Genomic DNA, 26003 nt, shown 5'->3' on the forward strand with positions numbered 1-26003 from the left:
AGATCTCGGCCATATTGGAACGCTACAGAGAAGATTGGCCGAGATAGGCCAAATTTGAACGCTACAGAGAAGATTGGCATATCTCGGCCAGATTGGAACGCTAAGATTATTATCTTCTCTGTTGACATGACATATTTAGAATATGAAGACATTTTAAGAGCCATGCTTTTCAGGGAACATGTCTTATCTGATGTTCTTCCACACTTGCATAATATAAGAATGATAACGCTCACAAATTATTTTCCACCTCTTCCCAGAATTCAACCTTCTCTTTAAATTAAGCCTCCTTTGTGATTGCGGGTCGGTATGTCTGCCGCTATTCGTCAGTATACTGACAGTGTACGATTTTACACACAATTTGTTGTCCCCTTTGCAATATACATGTATAGGCCTATCTGCAATGTAAACGTTCTTAAACTTTCTATTTCATCATGAACATAAGTTCAATATCTGATCGGAAGTGATATTCATGGTATAGGCCTATTATGATTGCCTAACTATAGATTGGCTGAAGTATAAGAACCCCTCCCTCTTCTCTGAGACTCTAGATTGCATATGAAAAACAAGGAGTGTTTGACGAAAAAGAACAGGATACTAGATTGAACGATAAACAAAGAATACATGACGAAAGAGAAGAAGACAGATTGAATAAGAAAAACAAGGCAATATACGATGAAAAGAACTGGATAGATTGAAGGAGAAACAAAGAAATACATGACGAAAGAGAAAAGGATAGATTAAAGGAGAAACAAAGATCGAAATACATAACGAAATTAAGAGAAGAGGATAGAATGATAGATTATGAAAAACAAGGTTGTATGACGAAAAAGCACAGGATAGATTTTAATGACGAAAGAGAAAATAGATTAAAAGAGAAACAATGAAATTCCCGACGAAAAAAAAGAGGAAATTTTAGGAAAGGCAAAGAAATACACAACGAAGGACTACACGCGAGAGTATTATGTAGGCCTACAGCTCTAGCAATCCAAAGGGTAATGTTAGACTCTGTCTCCAGTCATTCGCACAGTATATTTCACTGAACTGGCTAAAGTCAGTTGTGTAATCAATTATGAGCAGTCTGGAGCTCGGTACCCAAGTGCGTGGTCATGGGGTCTTGACTCCGAGTTAGGATGTGTATATATGTTATTCTTACTTTTCAATTTATTTGCAAGGCTTGCCGTGTAGGCAAGCCGAAGAAAAATCTTTATAGACTCATCAATGTGTTCCTCTGCACGGAAATCTTTAGTAAAAGGCGAAAGATTTATGCGTATTGCAGAAAAACCAGAGTGAAGAAAAAGAGATTCTTTTGATATATAGCTATAAAATAAACAATTTTTAATGCGGTTATACTTTAGATATAGGCAAAGCCAAAGCGATTATGAAATTTTTGATGATAAAAAGAAATAATGATGTAAATTAATTAATAAATTACAATTGTGAGTTGCTCTGTTTTTTTTGTTTTTTTTATTAATTTCCTTCTTAAAACTATATTTGTAAAGGAAAGTCTATAATTTTAACAAATTTCATCAACAACGACATTGATCGATTACAACTGCATAAATCGATTGACTAATATTTCATAGTTCTTCTTTTTCTACTTCTTCGCTAGCTTCTCCTTTAACAAATCTCCTCTGCATCATATTGACACTGACTCTCACTAAATCTTAGTCCAAATTGTATGAAATTTTATCAATTCATTTCAAGGTAATGTAATGTGCTGCTGCCTGTTCGCAAGGCTATTCCGCTTTGTCTAAAAACACACCAGTGGGCCATTTAGTAGTGGCGAATTTACCGGCAGGAGGGGTCACTTGTTAGTGCTTTATTTCTGGACAAGAAAAAGAAACGCTCATCAGCCCATGCTTCTCATCGCCCTGTTTTTGGAAGGGGGGTGGGGCACGCGCCCCGCTGAATAGGTCACTGTTTTATGACCTGTGCCCAGTTGCATGAAACTTGTTATAAATAACATGATATGGTCATTTGGGAATAGACCAATTGGTTCAGCCAATCAGCGGACTCCTTTGTTCCAAAATCAAAGGCCGGATCGCGAATTTTTTTTCCGTACTCGAGAGGGCAAATACCCCATGTGCGCATGCGCGTGGACTTGTGATTTCTCTGCTACTTCCCATACGAAATGTACATGTATTCGCATGTACTGTGCACGATTCGCGTTCTACGAGTAAACGATGGCATAGTAGTCTTCAAACACAGACTCTGATTTGCCAGTTTGACAAATCAATATGCGTATGTGTCGCGATGTGCTTATTCAAGTCTGTGTAGTTGTATGATTCAGACCCAGTAGTGCATATGGAAATACATTGCAACTTGTATAGAATGGTATAGTAGTCTGCAAGCACAGACGCTAATCTGACAGTTTGACAACATACCAGTAGTGTGCTGAGAAGTACTTTATTCAAGTCGCCAACTTGTATAGAATGGTATAGTAGTCTGCAAGCACAGACGCTAATCTGACAGTTTGACAACATACTAGTAGTGTGCTGAGAAGTACTTTATTCAAGTCTGCGTAGATGTATGATTCAGACCCTACTGGTGCGTGCGTTAGAAATGCATCTCAATGTGTAGAGTGTAGTATAGTAGTCTGCAAGGACATAATAATATATTGTGTATTGATGAGTAGTGATTTTATGCAAGTTTGTGTAGTTTAATGATTCCAGACCCCATGGTAGGCCTATGTATTGTGCCACTGCTCTCTCACACTCTTTCTCTCTCTCTCTCTCTCTCTCCATCTCTCTCTCTCTTTCTCTCTCTCTCTCTCTCTCTAGCCCTCCCTCCAGTATGCTCGCACTCTCTGTATTACTTTTATTTATAATCATGGTCTGCTGAGAGCCAGAAGGATGTTAACTCTTAACACAACGAATGCCCTTCTGGCTCTGAACAAACCCACACACCATGAGGTCATTTATTGGCCTTCTCAAAACCGTCATTCTGTAATAATATTTCTAACTTTGGTCTAATAACTCCTTTGTCAGTATAATCCATGGTCAAATTAATAATAAAATCGTGATAGAACAAACACACATGATGAAATAAATGATTCAATCATCTTGATTGTGGGCACGAACGGAAAGACAAAGCAAGACAAATATTCAGTTGTAAAATTGATTCGACACATTCCGCACTTAGGCCTAGCCTATAATGTTTTCTTCTTCAGAAATCAATAAAATTGAATCTGGTGTAGCACTATAGGCCCAAAATATTGATGCTATGTCAGATTAGCGTCTGTGCTTGCAGACTACTATGCCACTCTGCAAGTTGAGATGCCTTTCCAATACACGCACCAGTAGGGTCTGAATCATAAAACTACACATATTTGAATATAAAGCACTACTCAAGACACTATGTTGTCAAACTGTCCGATTAGCGTCTGTGCTTGCAGACTACTATACCATGCTATTCAATTTGGGATGCATTTCTGTAAGCACTAAAATGTCTGAATCATACAACTACTCAGACTTGAATACTAGTACTATTGCTACGCACGATATATGCGTAATTGTTTTGTCAAACTGGCAAATCAGAGTCTGTGTTTGAAGACTACTATGCCATCGTTTACTCGTAGAACGCGAATCGTGCACAGTACATGCGAATACATGTACATTTCGTATGGGAAGTAGCAGAGAAATCACAAGTCCACGCGCATGCGCACATGGGGTATTTGCCATCTCGAGTACGGAAAAAAAATTCGCGGCCTGATCGGCGCGGCAGGCCTATACCATCGTGTGTCCTTGCGAGTAAATTACAATTCTAACGACGAATAATTTCTCTTGTCTAAAAAGCAAATTCTAGCAATCATCTTCATCCTTTTTGGTAAGAAATTCCTTGGAACTTGAGATCATTTTATGTTTTATAGACTGTGTTAATCATGTTTATGAGTGGGAGGTTTTAAAAGAGTTTTTTAATGATAATTGTGTAATGATGAATGTTGCATCTCATGTGCGAGTGCTGAGCTAGCTGCGTAACGCTGATTGAATGGGGTTCAGATAACTTTTTTCTTCTGGGATGTCGTATTGAAAGTGATTTTAAAAGAAGGCAATACATTTGAGATTTATCATGATTTTATGCATTTATCCATCCCGGCCATATCCTTGTTCTGAAAGCTTGTCTTTGAACGAGTAAAGTTATTGTGAAAGCGTGCCTTTCTCGACTTTTTTGGAGTTATGACAATGACCGATGTCGGTCAAGAACCGGGCGAGACTACTGGTGGTACGGGTGAGCGCCCACGGCCACCCGTGGGCTCGGCGCGTGCTGTGCTGTGCCTGCGGCCTGACTCATTGTTAAAACTCTTTTAGTACTAGAGCCTAGAGGCTTAGCCTAAGTCACAATGGTCCTAAGAAGAAGAAGAAACAATTATCACAAGCACGTTATTGTGAGATTATTTGCTTACATTATTCTACCACATCAATTCAGACTTAGTCATTAGTGTGTACTTTAAAGCCTTTTTATTTTTTTAAAGGTTTTGTATGTAAGTAACTGTACAGTAATCAGTGTTGAGAAGTTGGACTGGTCTACTCATGATTGATTTATTGATTGATTCAGTTATAACTACCGGGCAGGCTGATACTTGCCACCAAGTGCGTCAATCCGAGCTTGAGCATTGGGGGGGGGGGGGTGGTAAGGAGCACTAATTTGGGGGATTGGATTGATGCCCTTGCTTGCCACATGTAACGGTTACATATATTGTTGAACATACATTATTTTAAATAGGTTCAAGGAACTTCAAGGTAAAAATGAATTTCCAATAATAATATTTGTAAAAGATAATCTTTTTTTTTGGGGGGGGGGGGGGTTCAAATGTATAATGTAACCAGTTTCATATCCAATTTAGATGAAAGAATATGATATAATATTTCACATGGACAACAACAATTATTTAGTTGACCTTGTACTAGTTGTATGAAGATTGAACACTCAGATAGGAAAAATAAATTCCAGTCTATAGTTTTGAGCAATTTTATGAATAGAAGTGTATTTTATGTTATTTCTAATTGTCTGTATTTTCCATTTTTATTTTCTTTTCTTATACTGACAGCTACACTTCGTAAGCTTGCAACAATGGAAGATTTGGAATCTCGTAAGTTAAAGTGTTCTTGCACACACCTATGTCTTTTTTAGTCCTTCTTCTTTCTTTGAATTCTGCTACCACATAGCTGTTATTTCATCCCAATTTACCATTTATAAATCAATACATAACCCAGTTGTCTTTTCACTCTTTGAATATTTGTAAAACTGTAATGCTCAGAATATTTGTATTTTTCATCTGAAAAAAAAAATATTACGACAGTTGAAATGAATTTCAATTCATATTGATTTCAATTTTTTGTATTTTTTGTTTGGGAAATATATTACTTCTGTTACAGGAAGACACCTTGAATATTTAAATACATAATGTATGTGGATATGCTTTATTCTGTATCTGCTATGTTGAAATGTGTCATTACAGAAACTACAACTCAAGCACCTGTACCTCCAGCAACTCAAGCACCTGTACCTCCAGCAACTCAAGCACCTGTAACTCCAACAACTCAAGCACCTGTACCTCCGGTAACTCAAGCACCTGTACCTCCAGCAACTCAAGCGCCTGTACCTCCAGCAACTCAAGCACCTGTACCTCCAACAACTCAAGCACCTGTACCTCCAACAACTCAAGCACCTGTACCTCCAGCAACTCAAGCACCTGTACCTCCAGCAACTCAAGCACCTGTACCTCCAGCAACTCAAGCACCTGTACCTCCAGTAACTCAAGCACCTGTACCTCTAGCAACTCAAGCACCTGTACCTCCAGTAACTCAAGCACCTGTACCTCCAGCAACTCAAGCGCCTGTACCTCCAGCAACTCAAGCACCTGTACCTCCAGCAACTCAAGCGCCTGTACCTCCAGCAACTCAAGTGCCTGTACCTCCAGCAACTCAAGCACCTGTACCTCCAGCAACTCAAGCACCTGTACCTATAGCAACTCAAGCACCTGTACCTCCAGCAACTCAAGCACCTGTACCTCCAGCAACTCAAGCACCTGTACCTCCAGCAATCCCAACCCTTCAAGATAAAGGTGACAATGCAGGTATGATTTTTAAAAAAAGCTACGATTTGAGGGAAATTATGTTGTGAATTTTGAAAATTAGATGAAACTTGCTATTATTACCTTGTACCTTGTGTTCGTCTCTTCCGAAAGGTCCGCTAGGAACTATAATCAGTCCTTCCTTTTATATCTATCATCAAAACAAAATATGTAATGTTTTTATTTGATTTACCTCATTACATTTTTATCATTTCTGAGATTAAAATATGAATTCATGACTTCACTTTTCACTTGTTGCTAAAAAATCATCGCTCTAGTATCATTTATGCTTCCATTTTTTCATTTCTGACTATTTTAATATTATATGCAGGTTATCTTCTGACTGATGGATGGAAGAAGAGCCTCCCCAAAGCCGACCACCGATGGATATCCCGCATGTTCTTCAAGGAGACGGCCAAGGGGAAGGCCGAAATGGATATGTCCCGTGTCAAGCAGCTTTGGAACTACCCTCCGCAGCCCAACTTCGCTCAAGGCCAGCCCCCAAAGCCAGCACGATACTTTGCCAGTCGGTTGCTAATGTGGATGCCACGCAAGCTATGGGGATTGCGGCTGGTGTGTCCACATCCCGAGTGCAACCAACAAGAACTCACATCGGCTGGAGCCTACCCCGTGGTGCGGCAAGTTCTGGACGTGGATGGCTTCTACAACCTGGCATCGGAGTATCTAGAGTGCCGCAGATGCCACCGCAAGGTCATAGGTTGGAGTAAAGCCATCTTGGATCAGCTCGACACAGGTCACCGTCTTCAGTTTCCGATCGTGCTCACATACAGGTTGGTTTATTAATACAGTTCTCTTTTCCCTTCCTCAGCATGTTCAATATTTGTTTTTAATCTTTGTAACTATGGAAGATTCCACTCTTAAATGGTATTGGTATTCTTTCCAATCCAGAGATTTTTTAGGGTAGTTATACAAAATATATCATCATTGTTTCCTGAAAGTGTTTTGACTCATAGATACCGTGATTTATTTTCTGAACTTTCTATTCTATCCTTAAACCGAACTTAGGGTGTACAGTGTAGGTAATAATCTTTGGAATGGAATAAGGTTATACTGTCGAATAACTTGCTTCCCCCCCCCCCCCCCATTTCCTGCAGGTATGCTTGTGACACGAAGATCGTCGCGATGCTGCGGGACAGAACCCATGGGAACGGACCCTTCCAAATGATGCGCAAGGTGAAAGAGGCACACACCACTGCCTGGCTGAGGAAGGTTGCCATCTACGAGTCAGCCGTGGAGGAGTTCATCGCTGCCAGCGAGAGGGGTCTCATCGAACGTCCCAAGTGTGAAGCACCACCCGCAATGCATTCTCTTCCTACGTACCGGTGGCTCCTGAGTGTCTACTGCAACGATGTTCTGGAGCGCATTGATGAAGTGAAGGCAGGCATCACATCTACATATGGAAGGATATTGAAGATGGACTCAACGAAGAAGGTGGGATTTGGGGTTCAATGGTTTATGTATATTTCATTTTAATGTCTTCTGGTAATAATTCTGGAATTTATGTGTGAATTGAAGAAAATAATGCTCTAAGATTCTTAAAAGAAAAGATTATTAATAATTTTTGTAAGTATTGAATCCACATGAAATCGATAGCAAGTATTTCTTTCTGTGCATGTAAATTCTGTAATTCACATCTCCTTTTCAATTTACAGATTACCAAAAAAATTGCCGGCCAGTCTTCTGGAACCGCATCGTGGGCCACGAATGTCGGGAATGAGCTCGGGCAAGTGCTCATGTCGGTAATGACTGCTGCAGAGGGGATGGGCCTAGACAAGTTGACGAAGGGCATCCAACAGCGGTATGAGACGGCAGGTGAGCCGGCACCAGAGCTTCTGTACGTGAACAGAGGCTGCTGCGGTGGATCCTCCCCGATCTTCGACAAGTGGCCAGAGATGCACGTGCGGCTCGACATCTCGCACTTCATGAGGAGGCTTGCGAGGGGATGCACCACAAACCTCCACCAACTCTACCCGTTCCTGATGAGACGTCTCTCAGCCAACATCTTCGTGTGGAGCGCCAAGGATCTAGACCTGCTGGTGCGAGCGAAGAAGGCCGAGCTAGCCGAGAAGAACATCATCTGCCCAACCGATGACGACATCTACAAGCGCATCGGAAGAAAGGAGATGGCCCGACACTGCAGGAGAACAACCAGAGGTACGGAGGAGACGACTCAACTAATTGGAGACCTGCTGGCCAGCTTGGATGGGCCCGAGGGTAGAGACACGATGGGCGTTCCACTCTTCGACTCTGACAAGATGTGGAACATCTGGGACTCGCAGAAGAAGCACGTCGCGTGCCTCCAAGACCCCCCTGGAGTTCAACTGTACACCAGGACAGGAGAGGTGGTGAAGGGCGGTCTGACGCTGGCAGTCTACAGATGCGGACGAGGGTTGACTTCTCTGAAGTCCTTCCATCTGCACATGAACAGGTTCATTCCTGGTAAGATATTGTGGTGCATGCTTCAGATCTGTAATGTATCATACCTGCTTAACTCCATTAATATCACAAGTAAATAATACATTTTGACAGAAGGTTACCATATTTTCCGGCGATAAGGCCGCACCTCAACTTTGACATTTCAAAGAGGAAAAAAAAAAACCAACGGACAAAACAAAATAATCGTAATTTTCTCGTAAAACACTAATTTTTTTTTACAAACAGATACCAAATTCATCAATACTCTTATAATTTACCGGAAGTTTATCTCAAAAAGTGATCGCGGGCAGATTTGGTGTCCGATATACCCCTACCACAATGTACGGTGTAATGTGAAACTGCATGAAATGGAAAAACAAAATGGCGACTTTGGATGGATGCTTCGCGGCACGAATTTAGATCAAGATCTATCGGCAAATGTTGGTTTAGCAATTTATTTTCGTATTCATGTCAACATTGCAAGATAAAATTGTCGGTAAGATGTGTTGAAATGTCCTGTACCAAAGTGGTATAGTTATTGTACCGTAGGTAGTCCCATACGTGCAAATTCGTGCTGGTTTTGACTTTTTTTTTTTTTTTTTTTACTCTTTCGTCGACTTTTTGATATTTTCTCTTCCAAAAATACTGCGGCCTTCACGCCGTCAAATTGTTTGCGAAATTTTTGGTAATTCTTGAAAAATTACAAATTGGTTATCTTTCATTTCTTCCTCCTCCCAGCCACATCAGCCAACAACGTCCACTTCCAAGCCTACCTGATGGAAGGTGTGCATCGATGGAACTGCGACCGTGCAGCTGACTCCATCGCCACAGGACGACCGACACACACATCGTATGCAACGTTCCACGAGCACGATATCAACCGAAGGACTGAGCGGCTGTTTGGGACCAAGATCAACCCAAATCTCGTCGCACCCCAGAAGTACACCGGTAATTACAAGTGTTTTAATTTGTGATACAAGATAATGAGATATCATATGCCTTGTCCTAGAAACATGAAATTCATGAATTAATAATATTTCACTTTGTAATAAAGTTCTTAGACAAAAGCAATTTACATTTACCCCCCATCTTATTACCACTGATTTGCCATTAATCTGGGTTTGCTCTTCATTTGCATATCTTGATCATCCAGGGGAGCTGATCGGACTAGAGTACCTCTTCCACCAGACCAGCGAGGTGCTTCTACCGCCAATGCATCCCGACGAGGTAGAGGGAGACGACGACGACGACGACGACGCCAACGACGGGGGATCTCGAGTAGGAGAGGAAGTAGAGGACCCAACGCAGCCACTCCCAGAGCTTCCTGCTCCATCTCGTCAGTCCCTTGGAACGTCCAGGACAAAGCCAGTCACACCTGACAAGGGTAAACATTTCCTTCATGTCTATTGTGGTATGTCAAAGAAAGAACAAAATGATTTTAATTAATTTCTCATATGCGGCAATTACCATTATCATATTTATTAATTTATTTATTTCAATCCGAGAAAAAGAAAAAAATCATCTCAATTATTAAAGGGTTTATTTCCTTTCTTTTCTTTCTAGCACCAGCACCGAGATGGAGGAAACCCTCATCAGCACCGGCAACGGTATCCCGTGCACCAGATTCCCCTCCCATTGCCGAAGTAGACGACCTTCCAGCTGGCGATGGAGATGAGCAAGAGGTGAGTTGACTGAATATGTGTCGCTTTATGTTTTATTGACTGTGGTTCTATACAAATCAACTAGTTAATCACCACTGCTATTTCCACTTTTGTACAGAACGGCACTAGTCTTCAGCTCTGTGGTTTTATTATGCTTATTTACTACATGCTCAATTTAGAAATTCATATCTTATTAGGTCAATAAATGGCTATATTTAGTTTGACTAAACACATGCAATGTTTCATTATTTCTTCACTGTTATTTTGCAGGATGTCTATGCAGGTCCCCAAAACATTGTGGGCTTTGATGGGGTCCAGGCCCTTGCCGAGTATCTGGTGCAGTTCAGGGGAAGAGAGAGCGTGGTGAGCCAGCGCCAGGCAGAGAGGATGGTGGAGCTGTGGCACGAACTGGACCAGTTCGACAAGACCACCAACCGCCCAGCTCGCCATCAGGCCAAACTGACCAAGGGGAGGTTCAAGACGACCAGAGTGACCATGGCACCCGTCGTCGAGAGTACTAAGCGGTATGTATACTCTACCAATTTTAAACATGTGAACATTACTCTCCACTGTAATAACTTTTAACCCCATCTAGCAAATAGATCCAGAAATAACATTTTTGAACAATTCTATTCCTGAAACTAATGCACAAAACATGCCTCCTCTTTGAATATTAAAAATAATAATGAATATATTTGAACACCGGCCCCGCCACATGGCCGGATGCAAACCGGATCATGGAGTTTGTGATCCATAAGCTCTGCGCCATGACCCCGGCACACAAGCTGGTGAAGGGGAAGTGCCACCCAAGATGGGGATTAATCATCCAAGCGTATAAACGCATCTGCAGCGCTGTCACTAACAACGCCCATGTGACGACCAACACATGTCTGCAGCTGGCTGAGATCAACCAATGGACCTTCATTGAATGGTTATTTGTCTTTGTGTAACGATGTGTAGTGTTGATCGTTGAAGGGGAATTTGAGAACTGAGAATGGCATGGAAAGTCCAAATATCTAATTGGGAGATTCAACTAAATTAAAAGGATACTATTCAATTCATCATTTACCATTGGAATAGATTACAAATAAAACTAAAATAAATATGTAATTCTTGAATTATTTTCAACTCTGAATTCACTATACCATTGCTGTTTTCTTTTCAGGCACAACAAGAGGTCCAAAATGGAAGAGCGCACAACACTGGAGATGGGGGTGTCTGTTCCGCGGCCAAAACTAGCGACCAGCAAGCCCCTTCCAGCCCCGAAGGAGAAGCCGCGCGTCATGCCCCAGCCACCCATCTTGGACCAGCATCCCATCCGAGAGGTGCCCAACACGGTGGGGCAGGCAAAGATAAAACGAGCCCCCGCACAGCCAACTTTCATCCTGCTCTCTTCCACTCCACCAGGACCCTCGTCATCTCAGCCCGTGCCCCCCATCAGGTTCATTCTTCCAGACCTTCACCAGCACCCCAGGGTAGTGTTGCCCTCCGCTCCACCCGCTCCACCCACTCCACGAAGTTCCTTGCATTATCGTAAGAGAAGGTTAAAGGAGGATATGGAAGGAAAGGACTCCAAGAAAGCATACAAGCCACGTTCAGCGCCATCTCAGTGCCGCCAATGCCACCAAGTACGTGACAGCGACCATCACAACCAGTACTACGGCAGCTGGTACTGCGCCAGAACCCAGCAACAGCCGCTAGAAGAATGGCAGAGGATGATGGCTACAAGACGGAGAGAGAAGAAAAAGGAGAAGGAAGAGAAGGAGAAGAAGTAGAAAGACTGAATACCCTCTCCTTCCCCATAATGAAGCACGTCATAAGGACTGTTGACTGTTGGTGACTGAATATTTCATGCGTTCACATACTCTTTCTGTGGAGCTCCAATTTGTTTAATTGTTGAGCATCTGCCCAGTAATATTATTATTTTTTAAAACTAGTCTGATTTATAACAGTCTGATAATGTCAACTAGTTTGGTTTTTAATGCAGCCGAAATCAAGGGACAGTCAAATTTTATTTCTTATTGTGCCAGCAATTGGATAACCCAACCAATTAATGATATTCTTCACCCACACAAATGAAATCTATAAAATGTGATTGTCCTCTGATTTGAAGGTCCCCAGCCCTTGTCTAATGCAGAGGGAAAACCAAACAGAACCAATGGAGGTCTTAAAAAACGAATGCAGAATTCAATTTGTTTACTGTTATACTGAGAAAGGGACATAGAGAGAATGAAATAGAAAGATTGCAAGAGAGAGAGAGAGAAAGAGAGAAATAGAAAGATTGCAAGAGAGAGAGAAAGAAATAGAGAGATTGCAAGAGAGAGAGAGAGAAATAGAAAGATTGCAAGAGAGAGAGAGAGAGAGAGAGAGAGAAAGAAATAGAAAGATTGCAAGAGAGAGAGAGAGACAAAGATTGTGTGAGAAGCACCACATGAAATGATGCAATAGGCAAGCGCTGGACATAATTTCTTTTTCTTTTTTTTACAATGCAAGTAAAACGATATGATATGATACATGTTATGATACATATGTACATGAATTCTACGTATTTATGTACCAACATTTAGCTATCGTAATCAAGCTCATTATTCTCGATTGAATGAACTAAAATCCTCATAGTTTAAAAGCCTTGATAATATATAACTGTAATTTGTGTTGAATAGAAATTAGTAAAACAAGAATTCCCATCAATGAAAGATACTATTAAAACTCCAATCAATGACAAAGTGAGACTAGAAATATCACTGAAAGTAATCAATCTCGAGAAAAAATTCTGATCTGAAATATATCTCACACTTCTGTTGCATTCCCATGAACTCTAAAATGGAAAACTTGATCAAATAATTATTCCTCTACGATATTCTGAACTAAAATATTGTTTTCTGATGCATTAAAGGGACCAGAAAGTGAGAGATCATGGGGAAAGGCATGGTATCCTCGGATGAAACAATTACATAGCCAGCTCTCTGATGGCGCAGTCACATTTCCACTGCGGGCCCGCACGGCGTGTAGAAAACAGTTCTTTTTGCCATTTCCATAAGGTGCAGTACAGCGGAAATGTGACTTATTATTAAGTAATATTTTTAAAAAAATAATATTGGTTTTCATTCCAACAATAAATACAAAAGTATCAAGATAAAGCTAAAATTTATTTTTACCATGTTTATTCGACACAAGTAATAAAAATATACGCGATTATATAAGCAGAAACGTTCGGCCAATGTCGGATAAGAACGGCGGCTTTCGAACGTATCTGCGAAGGAGTCGATCCAGTAGATTCGTTCCGCGGAACAAATCGCCTACCACACCGGCAGCGTCTTTTTTTTATGCCTCCGCTACAAAGTAGCCGGAGGCATTATGTTTTCTGGTTGTCCGTCCGTCCGTCCGTACGTCTGTACGTACGTCTGTACGTACGTCCCGTTCTCGTGATCGCATTATCTCAAGAACCAATTGATGGATTACCGCCAAACTTGGGTCATGTATGTATCTTGCAAAGCCAATGAACTGATTAGATTTTGGGGTCACGAGGTCAAAGGTCAAAGTTCACAGGACTTATTATGTATGCAAAAATAGTTCGTGATCGCATTATCTCAAGAAGTGATTGATGGATTGCCGCCAAACTTAGGTCATGTATGTATCTTGCAGAGACAATGAACTGATTAGATTTTGGGGTCACGAGGTCAAAGGTCAAAGTTCACAGGGCTTATTATGTATGCAAAAATAGTTTGTGATCGCATTATCTCAAGAACTTATTGATGGATTACCGCCAAACTTAAGTCATGTATGTATCTTGCAGAGCCAATGAACTGATTAGATTTTGGGGTCACAAGGTCAAAGGTCAGAGTTCACAGGGCTTATTATGTATGCAAAAATAGCTCGTGATCGCATAATCTCAAGAACCAATCGATCAATTACCGCCACACCTAAGTCATGTATATATCTTGCAAAGCCAATGAACTGATTAGAGTTTGGGGTCACGAGGTCAAAGGTCGAAGTTCACAGGGCTTATTATGTATGCAAAAAAAGCTTGTGATCGCATTATCTCAAGAACCAATTGATCGATTACCCCCAAACTTTAATCATGTATGTAGCTTGCAGAGCCAATGTCATGAACTGATTTGATTTTGGGGTCACGAGGTCAAAGTTCACAGGGCTTATTATGTTTGCAAAAATAGCTTGTGATCACGTTAAAGAACCGATTGATGAAAATAATTTGCTTTTAATAGATGCAGAAAAAACAAAAGATATAACAGAGCAAAAATAGAGTAAAATCGAATAACTAATTAGGAAGTTATGACATTTTTGCAATGAAGTATGAAAAACTATGGAACTTAGAAAGTCACTACACAAATTGCCAATTTGGTTATCAGTTTGTGACGTCATTCCCTCACTATTTATCAAATGCTTTATATATCTTTATCCCATTAATTTCCTTTTAAAAAAAGCTTGATTTCCCTATGCCTCTCCCAGGTTATATGATTTGTATCATATAGCGTACATGACATTTGACAAAAACTGTTATGAACTTTGAAGAACTGTTACTATTTTCTGAATATGGTATACCGGTATTCATAATCATTGATTTTTACATTAATAGATTATCAAAATTCACATTTTTCATGATTTAACTGAAAAAATTAGTCTATATTAGTGCGTCCATACAAAAGCATATTACTATCAATATAACTTGTATGCTGGTGTGAGGAAATTAGATTTTTAGGGGGGAAATTGGAAATTTATATTAACAATATAAAGAACACACTTGGTGGATAGTGAGACAATAACATCAACGACTCATGAGTGAGTTGCCAATTTGTCTTGTGATTTTTAAAGTTTTTTATGTCATTAAATATTCATAACTTTAATATTAGTTATTTGATTTTGCTCAATCTTTTTTTTAAATTGGTTTTTAATTGTCTGATTTTTCTGCTTCTATTGAAAGCAAGTTATTTTAAAGTGGACTTGCCCTTTAAGTGCTGGCTGACATGTTTTTGTTCTAATATTGAATCATAATGTTTCATTTGTGTCATCAGAGGCACCTCATACAAATGTTTTTACTCTTTAAAATCTTAACCGGAGAGCCCTCATAGAACTTGTATTGACATGCACACATAACCCCGAGGTAAAAGTATGTACCTTGGGTATGGTATGTGCCATTATAGAGGAGAGATCACTCTTTTAATTGATACATATAGATATTCTGTTTTGCTTCTACCATTAGGTATAGACATCCAGACCTCTTACCACACAGACCTTCTTTATGTAATGGGGAATTTGGCACTGAGAGGGTTATAGACTTACCAATTTGACTTCAGAAACTGGCACAAATCCAGATGACATCACTGTAATTTGTTTGAGTACACATGGTCCAGTAGTGAGCATCTAATGTGTGTTGGTTCCTAGTTGACATCCTGGTGGAAACTGCTCCGTTGCATCTTCTATTGTACGGCATGGCTATGCTTTGAGTGAAGAGGCTGATTGGAGATCGCTAACTGTAAAGGCTGGAAATAAGGTCAATGGTCACATTAATAATTCTGTAAATTGTCTACTTTCACAATAAATCAAGACATATTTGTATAACATGGAATGTGTTGGAATTTGTTGAGGAGAAAGGTGAGCTATAAAGTGAGCTTACATTTTTTTGCACCAAAAACTTATTAAAATGAGAATATTTTTTTAATCAGACGAATTGAATTGTTTATATGGTCTTTTTCTTAATATCTCAAGAAATAATAGCTAAAATCTTTGTCTATTAGTAACAGACCTGGGTTTGAAAACCTTGATTTTGATAGGCTGTTAAGCCCTAGTTGTTACCATGGTAATTGCCATTGACCGCAAAGTTACCATCAATGGTAAGTTTTATGTAACAGACCCAGTTGTATTGTTTAAGTGAATATTAAATATATTTGCATAACATACATTTTAAAGAGATCATAGATAGATTTACCATTTGTTCAAAAACTGGCAAGAATCCAGATAACATCATGATCACTGTAATGTGTTGCACTCTGCCAGATGTTGGTAGGGGTATTGGAGTAGACATGGTCCAGTAGTGAGCCACTGATGTGAGTTGGTTTCTTGACATCCTGGTGGAAACTGCAACATTGCATTTGCCGTTGTACTGCGTGGCTGTGCTTGGATGTGAGGAGATTGATGTTGAAATCACCAACTATAAATGCTGGCAGGTGGGTTGCATTAGCTAATTCCAAGAGATGACAGAAGGCTTTTGTGAATTGATTCATACTTGACTTGGGATTTCTGTAGACATTCACCAAGAGAAATGGAGGGTGGGTCAGGGGCTTGATGATTGCACTTTGGATCTCCAGTTGAGGCATGTAACATTCCATCGCATGCAGATTGTATGTTGAAGATGATCTGATGAACATACACAGCCCTCCTCCAGGATTTGATGAAAATCTGTCTTTCCTCAGCTGATCAAAGTTTTGAAGATGAAAGTTGCTTTGTCTGTGTTTTGAAGTTAGCCATGTTTCTGAGATAGAAATTGCAATGCAGTTTTCAAAGCCAGGCATCTTTTTCAAGTCTTCATGATGGGCAGGTAGTGACCTGACGTTTTGAACTGCTATTAGCACAGGTTGGCTCTTGTCTGTGAGTGCTGCAGAGATGTCATCATATGTTGTTTGTAACAGCATATCTGTGCGCATTCGTTCCATTTCAGCCTTCACTGCAGTACTTGCTCTGATTTTGCTTTCATGCAGATCCAAGAGATGGAGACCTGAGCGTTTTGGGACTCTGCTTAGAGCCACATAACATTGACCATCTGCGAATCTGCTCTTCATTGAAACAACTATATCTGCTACCGTGAGTCCTTGGACTTTGTGAATGGTAGTTGCCCAACAGAGTCGCAGGGGGAACTGGAACCTTGTTACTTCCAAGCCTTGTTTCTTTGCAGAGATTGAGAACTTAACATCAATTCGCTGGATTGGTACTGCTGTAGTGTGTTGTGATGTGCCATAGTGAATTGACAATCGCAATGCTGAACCAACTGTAGGGTTATCAAACTGGATCAGGACTGCCTTTGGATTGCTTGCTGGTGGATTGCATTCAACAAAATCGACAACTGTCCCAAGTGCACCATTAACAAGTCCGTCTGTGACATCCATATTTCTGGTGAGCATCACTCTAGAACCAACTTTTAATTCCAAGACATGTGGCAATCCACCTGTGAATCTAGCATCTGTACTTGTGACATGACTCTTCAGACAACTAGGCTTTTTGTCTACCGCTATACATCTTCTGATTGGACCTTCTACCTTGCTTAGTTTCTCTGTGTTGTATTCATTGACTCTTGCATTTGTAGCAAAATACATGCAGTGCATCTGAAGGATAGTTGTCATCGCTCGGTGATATGATGCATTGTTCTAGGGTAGTCATGTCTTCCTGTGTTTGCTCTCCTACTCTGATTCTGTTCAGAAGTTCTGCAAAGGCTCTGTCATCTTTTTGCCTCATGATTTCATCCAGCTCAGCAAACTGGAAGTTGTCTTGCCAAAGGGAGCCAGCCAATCTTGCAAATAAATCTGCAGCATCTTCAAACACAAATTTCTGACAAACTGGTGCAAGCTGGTATAGATCTCCAAATGCCAGAATGGATATGCCACCAAAGATTTTGTTGACGCCTTTAATTTCTCGAAGGCGCTGGTCCACAGTCATAAGAAGATCGCAACCTACCATGGATACCTCATCTATGATTAAGATATCCAAATCAGCAAGTTTGCAGCGTAGGGTATTCCTCTTTTGATCACTCAGTTTTTTGTAGACTTTGGTCTGACCCAGTGGTAGGAGAAATGTTGAGTGCAGGGTGCTTGCTTGGATGTTGAATGCTGCAGTACCAGTTGGTGCAGTCAGTAGCACTCTCACTGCTTCTGGATTACTTCCTTCATGTTTCAACGTACGAATAGCCATCTGGTAAATGGTAGATATGAGATGTGATTTGCCTGTTCCTGCACCTCCTGTTACACAAAGCTGCACTGGCTGTAGATCAACGTGTGTCTTGCGGCTTTTCACCAAATCCACACACCAGTTATTGATGTATGAAAACACTTTGTACTGCCCAGTGTTTAGAGTTAGTACACTGTTCCTGTATTGTTCATCAGAAAGGTAGTTCGGCCTGTGTTCAATGGCTAGTGGAATGGTAGTACCAATACATGACTCCTGAACGTCAGTAACTGTCTGATCGGAACTTGGTTGGAGAAAACTATGATCGGGGTGGTCTTGAGGAGGATCTGTCTGGGATTCTGCATTTTCCTGCTGGGCTGCTGTATCGAGAGTATCCCAGGCATGTTCTGGTGGTCCTAATTGTTCATGCTCTTCAATAGCATGCTCGATTATTTCAGTGAACGACTCCAGACTGGATCGCTTTGACAAGATGTCTTGGGAGATGGAGTGATAATGCTCAGCATACGTCCCATGGCCATTCTTTAGATCAAATTCTTCTCTTCTCCATGGATGGTAGAGCATTAGCATGTGGTGACAGTATTTTTCTTCCTCTTGTGTTTCATTGAACTTGTGGTATCTGATAATGCGTGGCTTCTTGCGTTTTATCATGTAGCCCTTGCCATCCATTAACTTGATAGGTGTTGCCTTTGCTGCACTCGATTCAAGAAGATCAGGGTGAAATTCTGCTGATTCTTGTGGTTCTTCCTGTACCGTATTGTACGAAGAAACATACCAACTGACAAATTCTGCAAGAGTCATCTGCTCCAGAATCAATGGCCGATGTGCATATTTTTGAGGCATGGTTTGGGCATACACATCCTCACTTTCTTCATCGAGATTCTCTAAAATACTTTTGGGTTTCAAGAAGACAACTCTGTTTTCTGGAAGATCTGTTTGGATGAAAACTGTCTGGAAAGTGGAACGATGAAGTGGCAGACCAAGCACTCTGTAAACAGCTTCTTGTGCACTGACTTCTCTGGCATTAAGAAAACAGGATGCTACTTCCTTCATTCTGTGCTTGATGTCTGAGTCCTTATAGGATTTGCTTACTTCTTTCAGCGCCTGTCCCATTTCTCGTTCATCCTTTGTCACATAGGAAATGATGTAGTGAATGCAGGCATATGGATTGCAGACAAATTGAAGATCCATATTGGCCTGCCATGCTTTCAAGACGACTGGGTTGTATGAATTGATATTGACTTCATGAGGTTGTCTTCTGTATACGATGGATTTTCCTTTCAAGTTGACACCAAGAGCTTTGTTGTAGTCAATTTCGGAAATGTTCACCTGATGAAGTAATTCTTGCACTGTGCTTTTGTCACTGCATTCTCCTTCTAACGCATCTTTTACTTTGTTCAGTATCTCTGTTGAAGATTTGACAATTCTTTGTTTCTCTTTTGGATCCTCATCAGAAGGTGTGTCTGCCACCACTGTCTTAGAAGCCATGGGCCTTGGGTAATGAAATCTACAGCTCTTCCCAGTTTTGCGGCATGATGCAGAGTGTGAGTGCCTTTGCAGAGTAGAAACTAGAGTATGCATCAGCTCATCATCATCATCAGAAGGAAGTTCACAGGTGACATACTGATCAATGAACTCTGTCACATTCTCCTCGGTGTCATCATGTCGTGGTGCTTGATCTATCCACAGCACACAGTGAGCATGAGGGGAACCTCTCTGTTGGAATTCAATGCGATACATGTAGTTTTTCACCTTGCCAAGTGGATTCACGTCAGACAGAATAACATCTCTGAACAAACATTGTAGTCTGTGGTCAAAATGCCTTGCTGCTGTTACTGGATTGGATCCAAGAAGCTTGCATTTGTCTTCCCATGACATGTTGGTGATATCATCATCTGACAATCGCTGTCCCTGCTGAAGAGCAATGGCTTGGAGTGTGTCTGTCCATCTGAGGTCTGCTGCAGAAAGGGTAAGGAACCAAGTGAAAAGTCCTAGCTGTTTCACTCCAGCCAGTATCTTGAACATGACACTTTGCCAGTATGGAGGTGAGCCTCGGACAGTTTGCAGCATGTTGTAGGCCTTATCATTGAAGATGATTCTATTCAGTCTTTGAGGATCTTTAATTAGTCCAGCTGTTACCCTTTCTCCATCATCTGTGTTGATTCTTGCCTTGCGTAGAGCAACAGAAATGTTGTCCATTACTTGTTTGTACTCTGTGATGAACTGTGCGAAGAAGAGATATTCTACATTTCTAGCGAATCTTGAATCCTTGTTCAAAAGTCTTGCATTGAAATACTTTTTGGCAGATAGTTTAGTGCATCTGTTGACTTGAAACCCAAACTGTCCAGTTGGAAATAATGTAGGAAATGCTTGCTCCTCGCAGTGTTCATCCATCATGATAGATATTGGTTTTCTCCCCTCTCCAGGTGCGATGCTGTAGATGCTGTCTGAGCTCATTGTAGGATCAGTGGGTTGCACACAGGTGTCATATTTGATCCCTCGCAGACGATCTCTGGGATCAGTTTCCTCCTCGTCCATGTCTATTTCTTCATTTTGATTTTTGTCATCATTTTCTCCTGCTGGTCTTGACCTTCCCTCGTCAAGATCTCTGATTGCCGTATCACCAATGTTCTTGTCCGTCACTGCTTCTGTAAGTTCCTTCCATATCTCAGGATCTTCATTTAGACATTGTTCCTCCCATTCACTATTTTCCACTGTTGCTAAGTAGAATTTGTTGATTGTTTTTAATTTTCCAAGAGCAGCTTGAACCATTCCTGGACGAATGTTCTGGTAAGCCACATGACTCTTGTACTGGATTTTTCGTTTCAACTTGAGTGGAATGATACCAGCCTGTGAAGGAGTCCGAGGGAGACTTTTACAGACCTTTTCTGCAATCACAGGGACATTTACAACAGCACCCTTTATTCCGGCTTGTTTTCCTCTCGGAAGTGCCAGTATCTTCATGAATGGATATCGTTGAGCTAGGAGTCTTGCCTCAAGCTCTGTGAGATCTTTTAGTTCATCTGGTACATCAGCCACTTCAAGTTTATTGGACACACACTGTGGAGGTACCTTCTCTTTCTTTAAGTAGTTATTACAAGTCTTGCATATCCATTCAAGTCCAGCGAAACTTGTGTACTTAGTTGTGCATTTTTCCAGGAAGTTAATACTAGCCTTGTATGAACTTTGTCGGAAACTGAAGACTGATTGCCTGTACATTTGTCTATGGCAGCTTGTACACACATACACTGGAGCTTCATTCTTGTGCATCAGAAAAGTGGAGACTATTTTCTCTATTGTTGAGGGATGACGTGCTTGTTTCTTTCGAATATTGTCATTTACTTGAAGTGTTCGTTTCTCATGACGAGTTGTCCTTTTTCGAACAGATTGTTTTCTTAGTCTATCTGCCTCAATTTGCACTTCTTTCACCTCATCCGGCAAAGATCTTCGGTGAAGAAATTTTTTCCTCCTCTCTTTTTCATCATTCTGTTGTTTTACTTCATTTGATTGGTTATTGCGTAGAGATGCTTTCCGTTTCCTTTCTTTCTCAGCTTCCATTTCCTTTACCCCGGCAGGAGTTTCCATCCTTTTTTTGTTGCGTAGAGATGCTTTCCGTTTCCTTTCTTTCTCAGCTTCCATTTCCTTTACCCCGGCAGGAGTTTCCATTATTAGTTTTTTGCGTAGAGATGCCTTCCGTTTCCTTTCTCTCTCAGCTTCCATTTCCTTTACCCCGGCAGGAGTTTCCATCCTTTTTTTGTTGCGTAGAGATGCTTTCCGTTTCCTTTCTTTCTCAGCTACCATTTCCTTTACCCCGGCAGGAGTTTCCATCCTTTTTTTGTTGCGTAGAGATGCTTTCCGTTTCCTTTCTTTCTCAGCCTCTCTTTCCTTTACCCCGGCAGGAGTTTTCGTTCTCATTTTCTTGCGTAGAGATGCTATCCGTTTCCTTTCTTTCTCTGCCTCTCTTTCCTTTACCCCAGCAGGAGTTTCCATTATTAGTTTTTTGCGTAGAGATGCCTTCTGTTTCCTTTCTTTCTCAGCTTTTCTTTCCTTTACCCCAGCAGGACTTTCCGTTCTTATTTTGTTGCGTAGAGATGCTATCCGTTTCCTTTCTTTCTCAGCTTCTCTTTCCTTTACCCCAGCAGGAGTTTTCGTTCTTTTTTTCTTGCGTAGAGCTGCTATCCGTTTCCTTTCTTTCTCAGCCTCTCTTTCCTTTACCCCAGCAGGAGTTTCCATTATTAGTTTTTTGCGTAGAGATGCCTTCTGTTTCCTTTCTTTCTCAGCTTTTCTTTCCTTTACCCCAGCAGGACTTTCCGTTCTTATTTTGTTGCGTAGAGATGCTATCCGTTTCCTTTCTTTCTCAGTTTCTTCTTGTTTTTGAACAGCAGTTTTCCTTGATCTCAAAGTCAGCATTCGCCCTCTTTCTTTACCTTTTGTCATTGTTTTTGCTTCCTCAGATAGCTTTATGCGATAGAAAGCCTTTCGTAGCTTTTCCTTTTCCTTAGTCTTGATTTTCTTCTTCTTTGCTGTCTTCAAGGGACCCTTTTTGGTAGATTGTGTTTGCTTTTGCTGGACTGTTTTTTTTTCTTCTTGTGATTTGAAGGTTTCCTGTTTGTTTGATTGATCACAAAAATAGTCGAACAGGGTGTTCTTTGAACATGAGGGCTTTGATGGCAAACATGAAGATACAATCGCTGGAGTCACTTCAAACATATCCTGTGCTAGACCAATACTTGCTGCCAACTCATGTGTGTGTCTCACCACTTCCTCAATTCTTGAAAATGAAAGGACAACTGCAGAGCCATTTGAATGTCTTAACCCTTCATCATCTCTGCTGTGGCTGTCAAAGAAGAAGTATTTCTCTCCAGCATGTAGTAGTCCGATTGTAGAACATGGTGTCTTTGAGCCAATGGTGATGAACAGACATGGATGTTTCACAGAACCTTGTAGTATTGCATCAGAGAGACAGTATTGTCCATTATCTGGAAATGACTCTGTGTGAACTAAATTTCCAGCGAGTGGATCTGCTATTCTTACTTTGTAAGTAACATTGTGAAGTCTAACATATTCTGGTAGCTCGTTGATCATGAAGTAGATTTCACTTGATTTCCTTTTCATAATTTCATTTTGGTAAGTATTTGCACCCCTATGAAGAATACAGTTCACATCACTTTTACTCCAAGTTGTTGGATTAGTGTCTTGAGCAGTCACTAGAAATTGAAGTACATTGCATGTACATTGTCGCCCTGCTGCAACTCCAAAAATGATATGTCCTTGGTGGTAGTCTGCTTTGGTGACAAGAGTCTTTGATGAACCTCCTACAATCCTTGAACTTTGCATCCGTTGTCTTATTAGTGCAGCACGCTGCTTTGCACTCTGTTTCTTGACTTTCATTGTGGATTCTGGGAAAAAAAAGTAGATAAAATAATATAATTTAATATTCTGTTTTTTATATAGCGCCCAATACATTGATCCAACAATGTGCCTAAGTGCTTTACAGATATATTATTACCCCGGTCATCGGATTCAGGCTTACCCGCACACAATGTATGCACATTTTCCACTCCCTGGGGAGTATTCCAGCCAGTCGCCATTTTACAAGCGCACACTTGCTCATCCAACCACATGAACTTTTGCATCCTACCGGGTACCCATTTAACACCTGGGTGGAGAGTTACAAGTTTAGGTAAATATCTTGCCAAAGAATATTAGTGCCATGTCTCGATTCAAACCCTCGACCTTCGCATCTTCAGTCAAGCGCCTTAAACCACTCGACCACGACACTCCTAATCCTAATAAGTCACTTAGGAGATCATAATTGATATCATTCATGTTATAATGAACAAGATTGCAATCTTATCAGGGAAGCAAATTTAATTCAATTAAATTTGTTCTACATTGACTATTATGCCAATTTAGAGGGGCTCTATATGGGTATTTTGGAGCTAGATTGCCCATTTCTTAACTGAATCCTATGCTTAAATGTACAGTTTCATGCATAATGACAACATACTACACTATATACAATCCAGCGATGGAAGAACATTAGTTAGACACAAGAATATAGTGGAGTAATGAGCAAACTCCTCACTTAACCACAAAATTTCTCATCTGGTTCTTTGTCATGTACAAATAATTACAAAAGTTATCCAATAATTAAAATAGGTTCACTGTAAACATTTACCTAAATGTCATGTTGCTTGATATTTCAACTGGTGGTTTCCACAAGTCATGCCACTGATGATAGACCTTTCATGGATTCTTCTCAGTGGTCCTGCATGATAAATATAAAAAAAACATCACCACATTTGAAATATATCATATTCAATAGTGTTTTCACTCTCTCAATACAAGGGCTATATTTGTATGCAACTTGTATTAAGAGAGAGAGTTGAAGTGAATTCAGGACTATGTGGTTGGGATAAATATCACTTTTTTGCATGTGTTTTGTTGCATTTTGCATCAGTGTAAATCCATTCCACATTGTCTAGAATTCACCCCAAAAAATGATCCTTTAGCCATATTGCTGTCATAACGATTTCATTTTTAATAAGAGATTAAAGGAAACACTTCGATAATGTCCATGATTTGAAACTTATTTTAAACCCTTGATCTGAATTTTTTTGTTTTTTTTGTTAATGTTTTCTTTTTTTTCCCTTCAATTTTTGTGTTTTATCTAGAGTCAACAAATGACACTTCATCATTTATGACAGCAATATGTTACCGGCACCACGGCGAGGACGCGGATCATGTATTTAGACTAAACACAGCAGAAATATGTCCAAAACCTGTTCCACAATGGATTTGACTTTTGTTTATAATTATATGACGCACATAGAGCATTTTGCAAACAAGCCTTGTGTAAAGTTCATTACTCATGGTTAATACGAGTTATCAAGCAAGCACCCTGTCAAGTTGTATTAATGGACGGTTCTGCTGTGTTTAATCTAAATCGGTGCCATTTTTTTTGTTTTTTTTTTGATGTTGTTTATTAACATTGTAAAACATGAACATAATAAAAGACATAATTTTAAACATTGATATACATGATCATAGAAGATTGATGTACATGAACATAGAAGATTGATATACATAGTGTGTAGTTAATTGTCTAGAGTGAACAAAGTATACAACGATCATATAATGCAATTATATGATATTAGTATGTGCCATTTTCATGTGTGTTACTATTGAAAGGGCCTAATCAAGGCTTTAAAAAATATATAACCTTGAATATCATATTTTGGAATTTTTGTTCTTGCTCTTCATAAGCCATACATTTGCATAATTTGTCATTGATAAATATAATACTTATAAAATCAACTACTATACCACTTGTCAAAATGATCCAGTTATGATCCAAAATGAGCCATGAAATAATTAATTAATTTAGGTCAGTGCTCATTGGTTTTCCTGCCACTTGCAAATGAACATGTGATCACATGAACATGTCGATTGATCAATCAATCGAAAGGAGCTTAATTTGGAAAGGATTCTTCTTCAACTTGAATTTTTAAATAAGGACTGGTAGCATCTTATACAAAACAAAGGAATGTGTAATGCTTACAGGACATACAAAATGACATTACAACTCCTGAGAGCTGCCTGCGGGTTGGAGTTCTCATCTGGTTTTCTTTTTATATTTTTTAGTCTTGTTCATCTGTATCGGAGCCATTCTATCCCAAAAGTCATCTGCTCCAGAATCAATGGCCGATGTGCATATTTTTGAGGCATGGTTTGGGCATACACATCCTCACTTTCTTCGTCGAGATTCTCCAAAATACTTTTGGGTTTCAAGAAGACAACTCTGTTTTCTGGAAGATCTGTTTGGATGAAAACTGTCTGGAAAGTGGAACAATGAAGTGGCAGACCAAGCACTCTGTAAACAGCTTCTTGTGCACTGACTTCTCTGGCATTAAGAAAAC

General features: G+C 40.2%; 2 protein-coding genes and 1 non-coding gene across 3 annotated transcripts; 1 reads left to right on the forward strand and 2 right to left on the reverse strand.

The window, feature by feature from the left end:
- Nucleotides 1-1171: 1171 nt before the first annotated feature.
- Nucleotides 1172-1290, reverse strand: LOC115927791. Its single transcript, XR_004065753.1, has one exon. It is a non-coding gene; the product is annotated as a U5 spliceosomal RNA (small nuclear RNA).
- A 3576-nt stretch (nucleotides 1291-4866) lies between these two features.
- LOC105446676 lies at nucleotides 4867-11707 on the forward strand. Its single transcript, XM_030993873.1, has 10 exons — nucleotides 4867-5089; nucleotides 5459-6076; nucleotides 6405-6864; nucleotides 7189-7525; nucleotides 7747-8533; nucleotides 9248-9457; nucleotides 9663-9893; nucleotides 10073-10191; nucleotides 10441-10698; nucleotides 11336-11707. Exons 1-10 carry the CDS (start codon nucleotides 4912-4914, stop codon nucleotides 11705-11707), a joined length of 3570 nt encoding a protein of 1189 aa, XP_030849733.1. The 5' UTR covers nucleotides 4867-4911.
- Nucleotides 11708-17466: 5759 nt separating this feature from the next.
- Nucleotides 17467-22314, reverse strand: LOC115927698. The gene is made up of 2 exons (XM_030993874.1): nucleotides 22135-22314; nucleotides 17467-21162 (listed from the first exon to the last, which is right to left on the reverse strand). The coding sequence occupies exons 1-2, from the start codon at nucleotides 22312-22314 to the stop codon at nucleotides 17467-17469; spliced, it is 3876 nt and encodes a 1291-aa protein (XP_030849734.1).
- Between the last annotated feature and the right edge of the window lie 3689 nt (nucleotides 22315-26003).

The sequence above is a fragment of the Strongylocentrotus purpuratus genome, unplaced genomic scaffold (genome assembly GCF_000002235.5).
Source record: "Strongylocentrotus purpuratus isolate Spur 01 unplaced genomic scaffold, Spur_5.0 spur5_scaffold_20, whole genome shotgun sequence".
NCBI classification, from domain to species: domain Eukaryota; kingdom Metazoa; phylum Echinodermata; class Echinoidea; order Camarodonta; family Strongylocentrotidae; genus Strongylocentrotus; species Strongylocentrotus purpuratus.

Bases quoted from the DNA above. Each gene is read 5' to 3' on its own strand.
- LOC105446676 (XM_030993873.1), top strand. From the start codon at position 4,912: ATGAAGATTGAACACTCAGATAGGAAAAATAAATTCCAGTCTATAGTT. The intron at 5,090-5,458 runs GTAAGTTAAAGT...GTGTCATTACAG, and splicing joins AATGGAAGATTTGGAATCTC to AAACTACAACTCAAGCACCT. The intron at 9,458-9,662 runs GTAATTACAAGT...TTGATCATCCAG, and splicing joins CGCACCCCAGAAGTACACCG to GGGAGCTGATCGGACTAGAG.
- LOC115927698 (XM_030993874.1), bottom strand. From the start codon at position 22,314: ATGGAAACTCCTGCTGGGGTAAAGGAAAGAGAGGCTGAGAAAGAAAGG. The intron at 21,163-22,134 runs GTAAAGGAAAGA...AACTACTTAAAG, and splicing joins GAACGGAAAGTCCTGCTGGG to AAAGAGAAGGTACCTCCACA.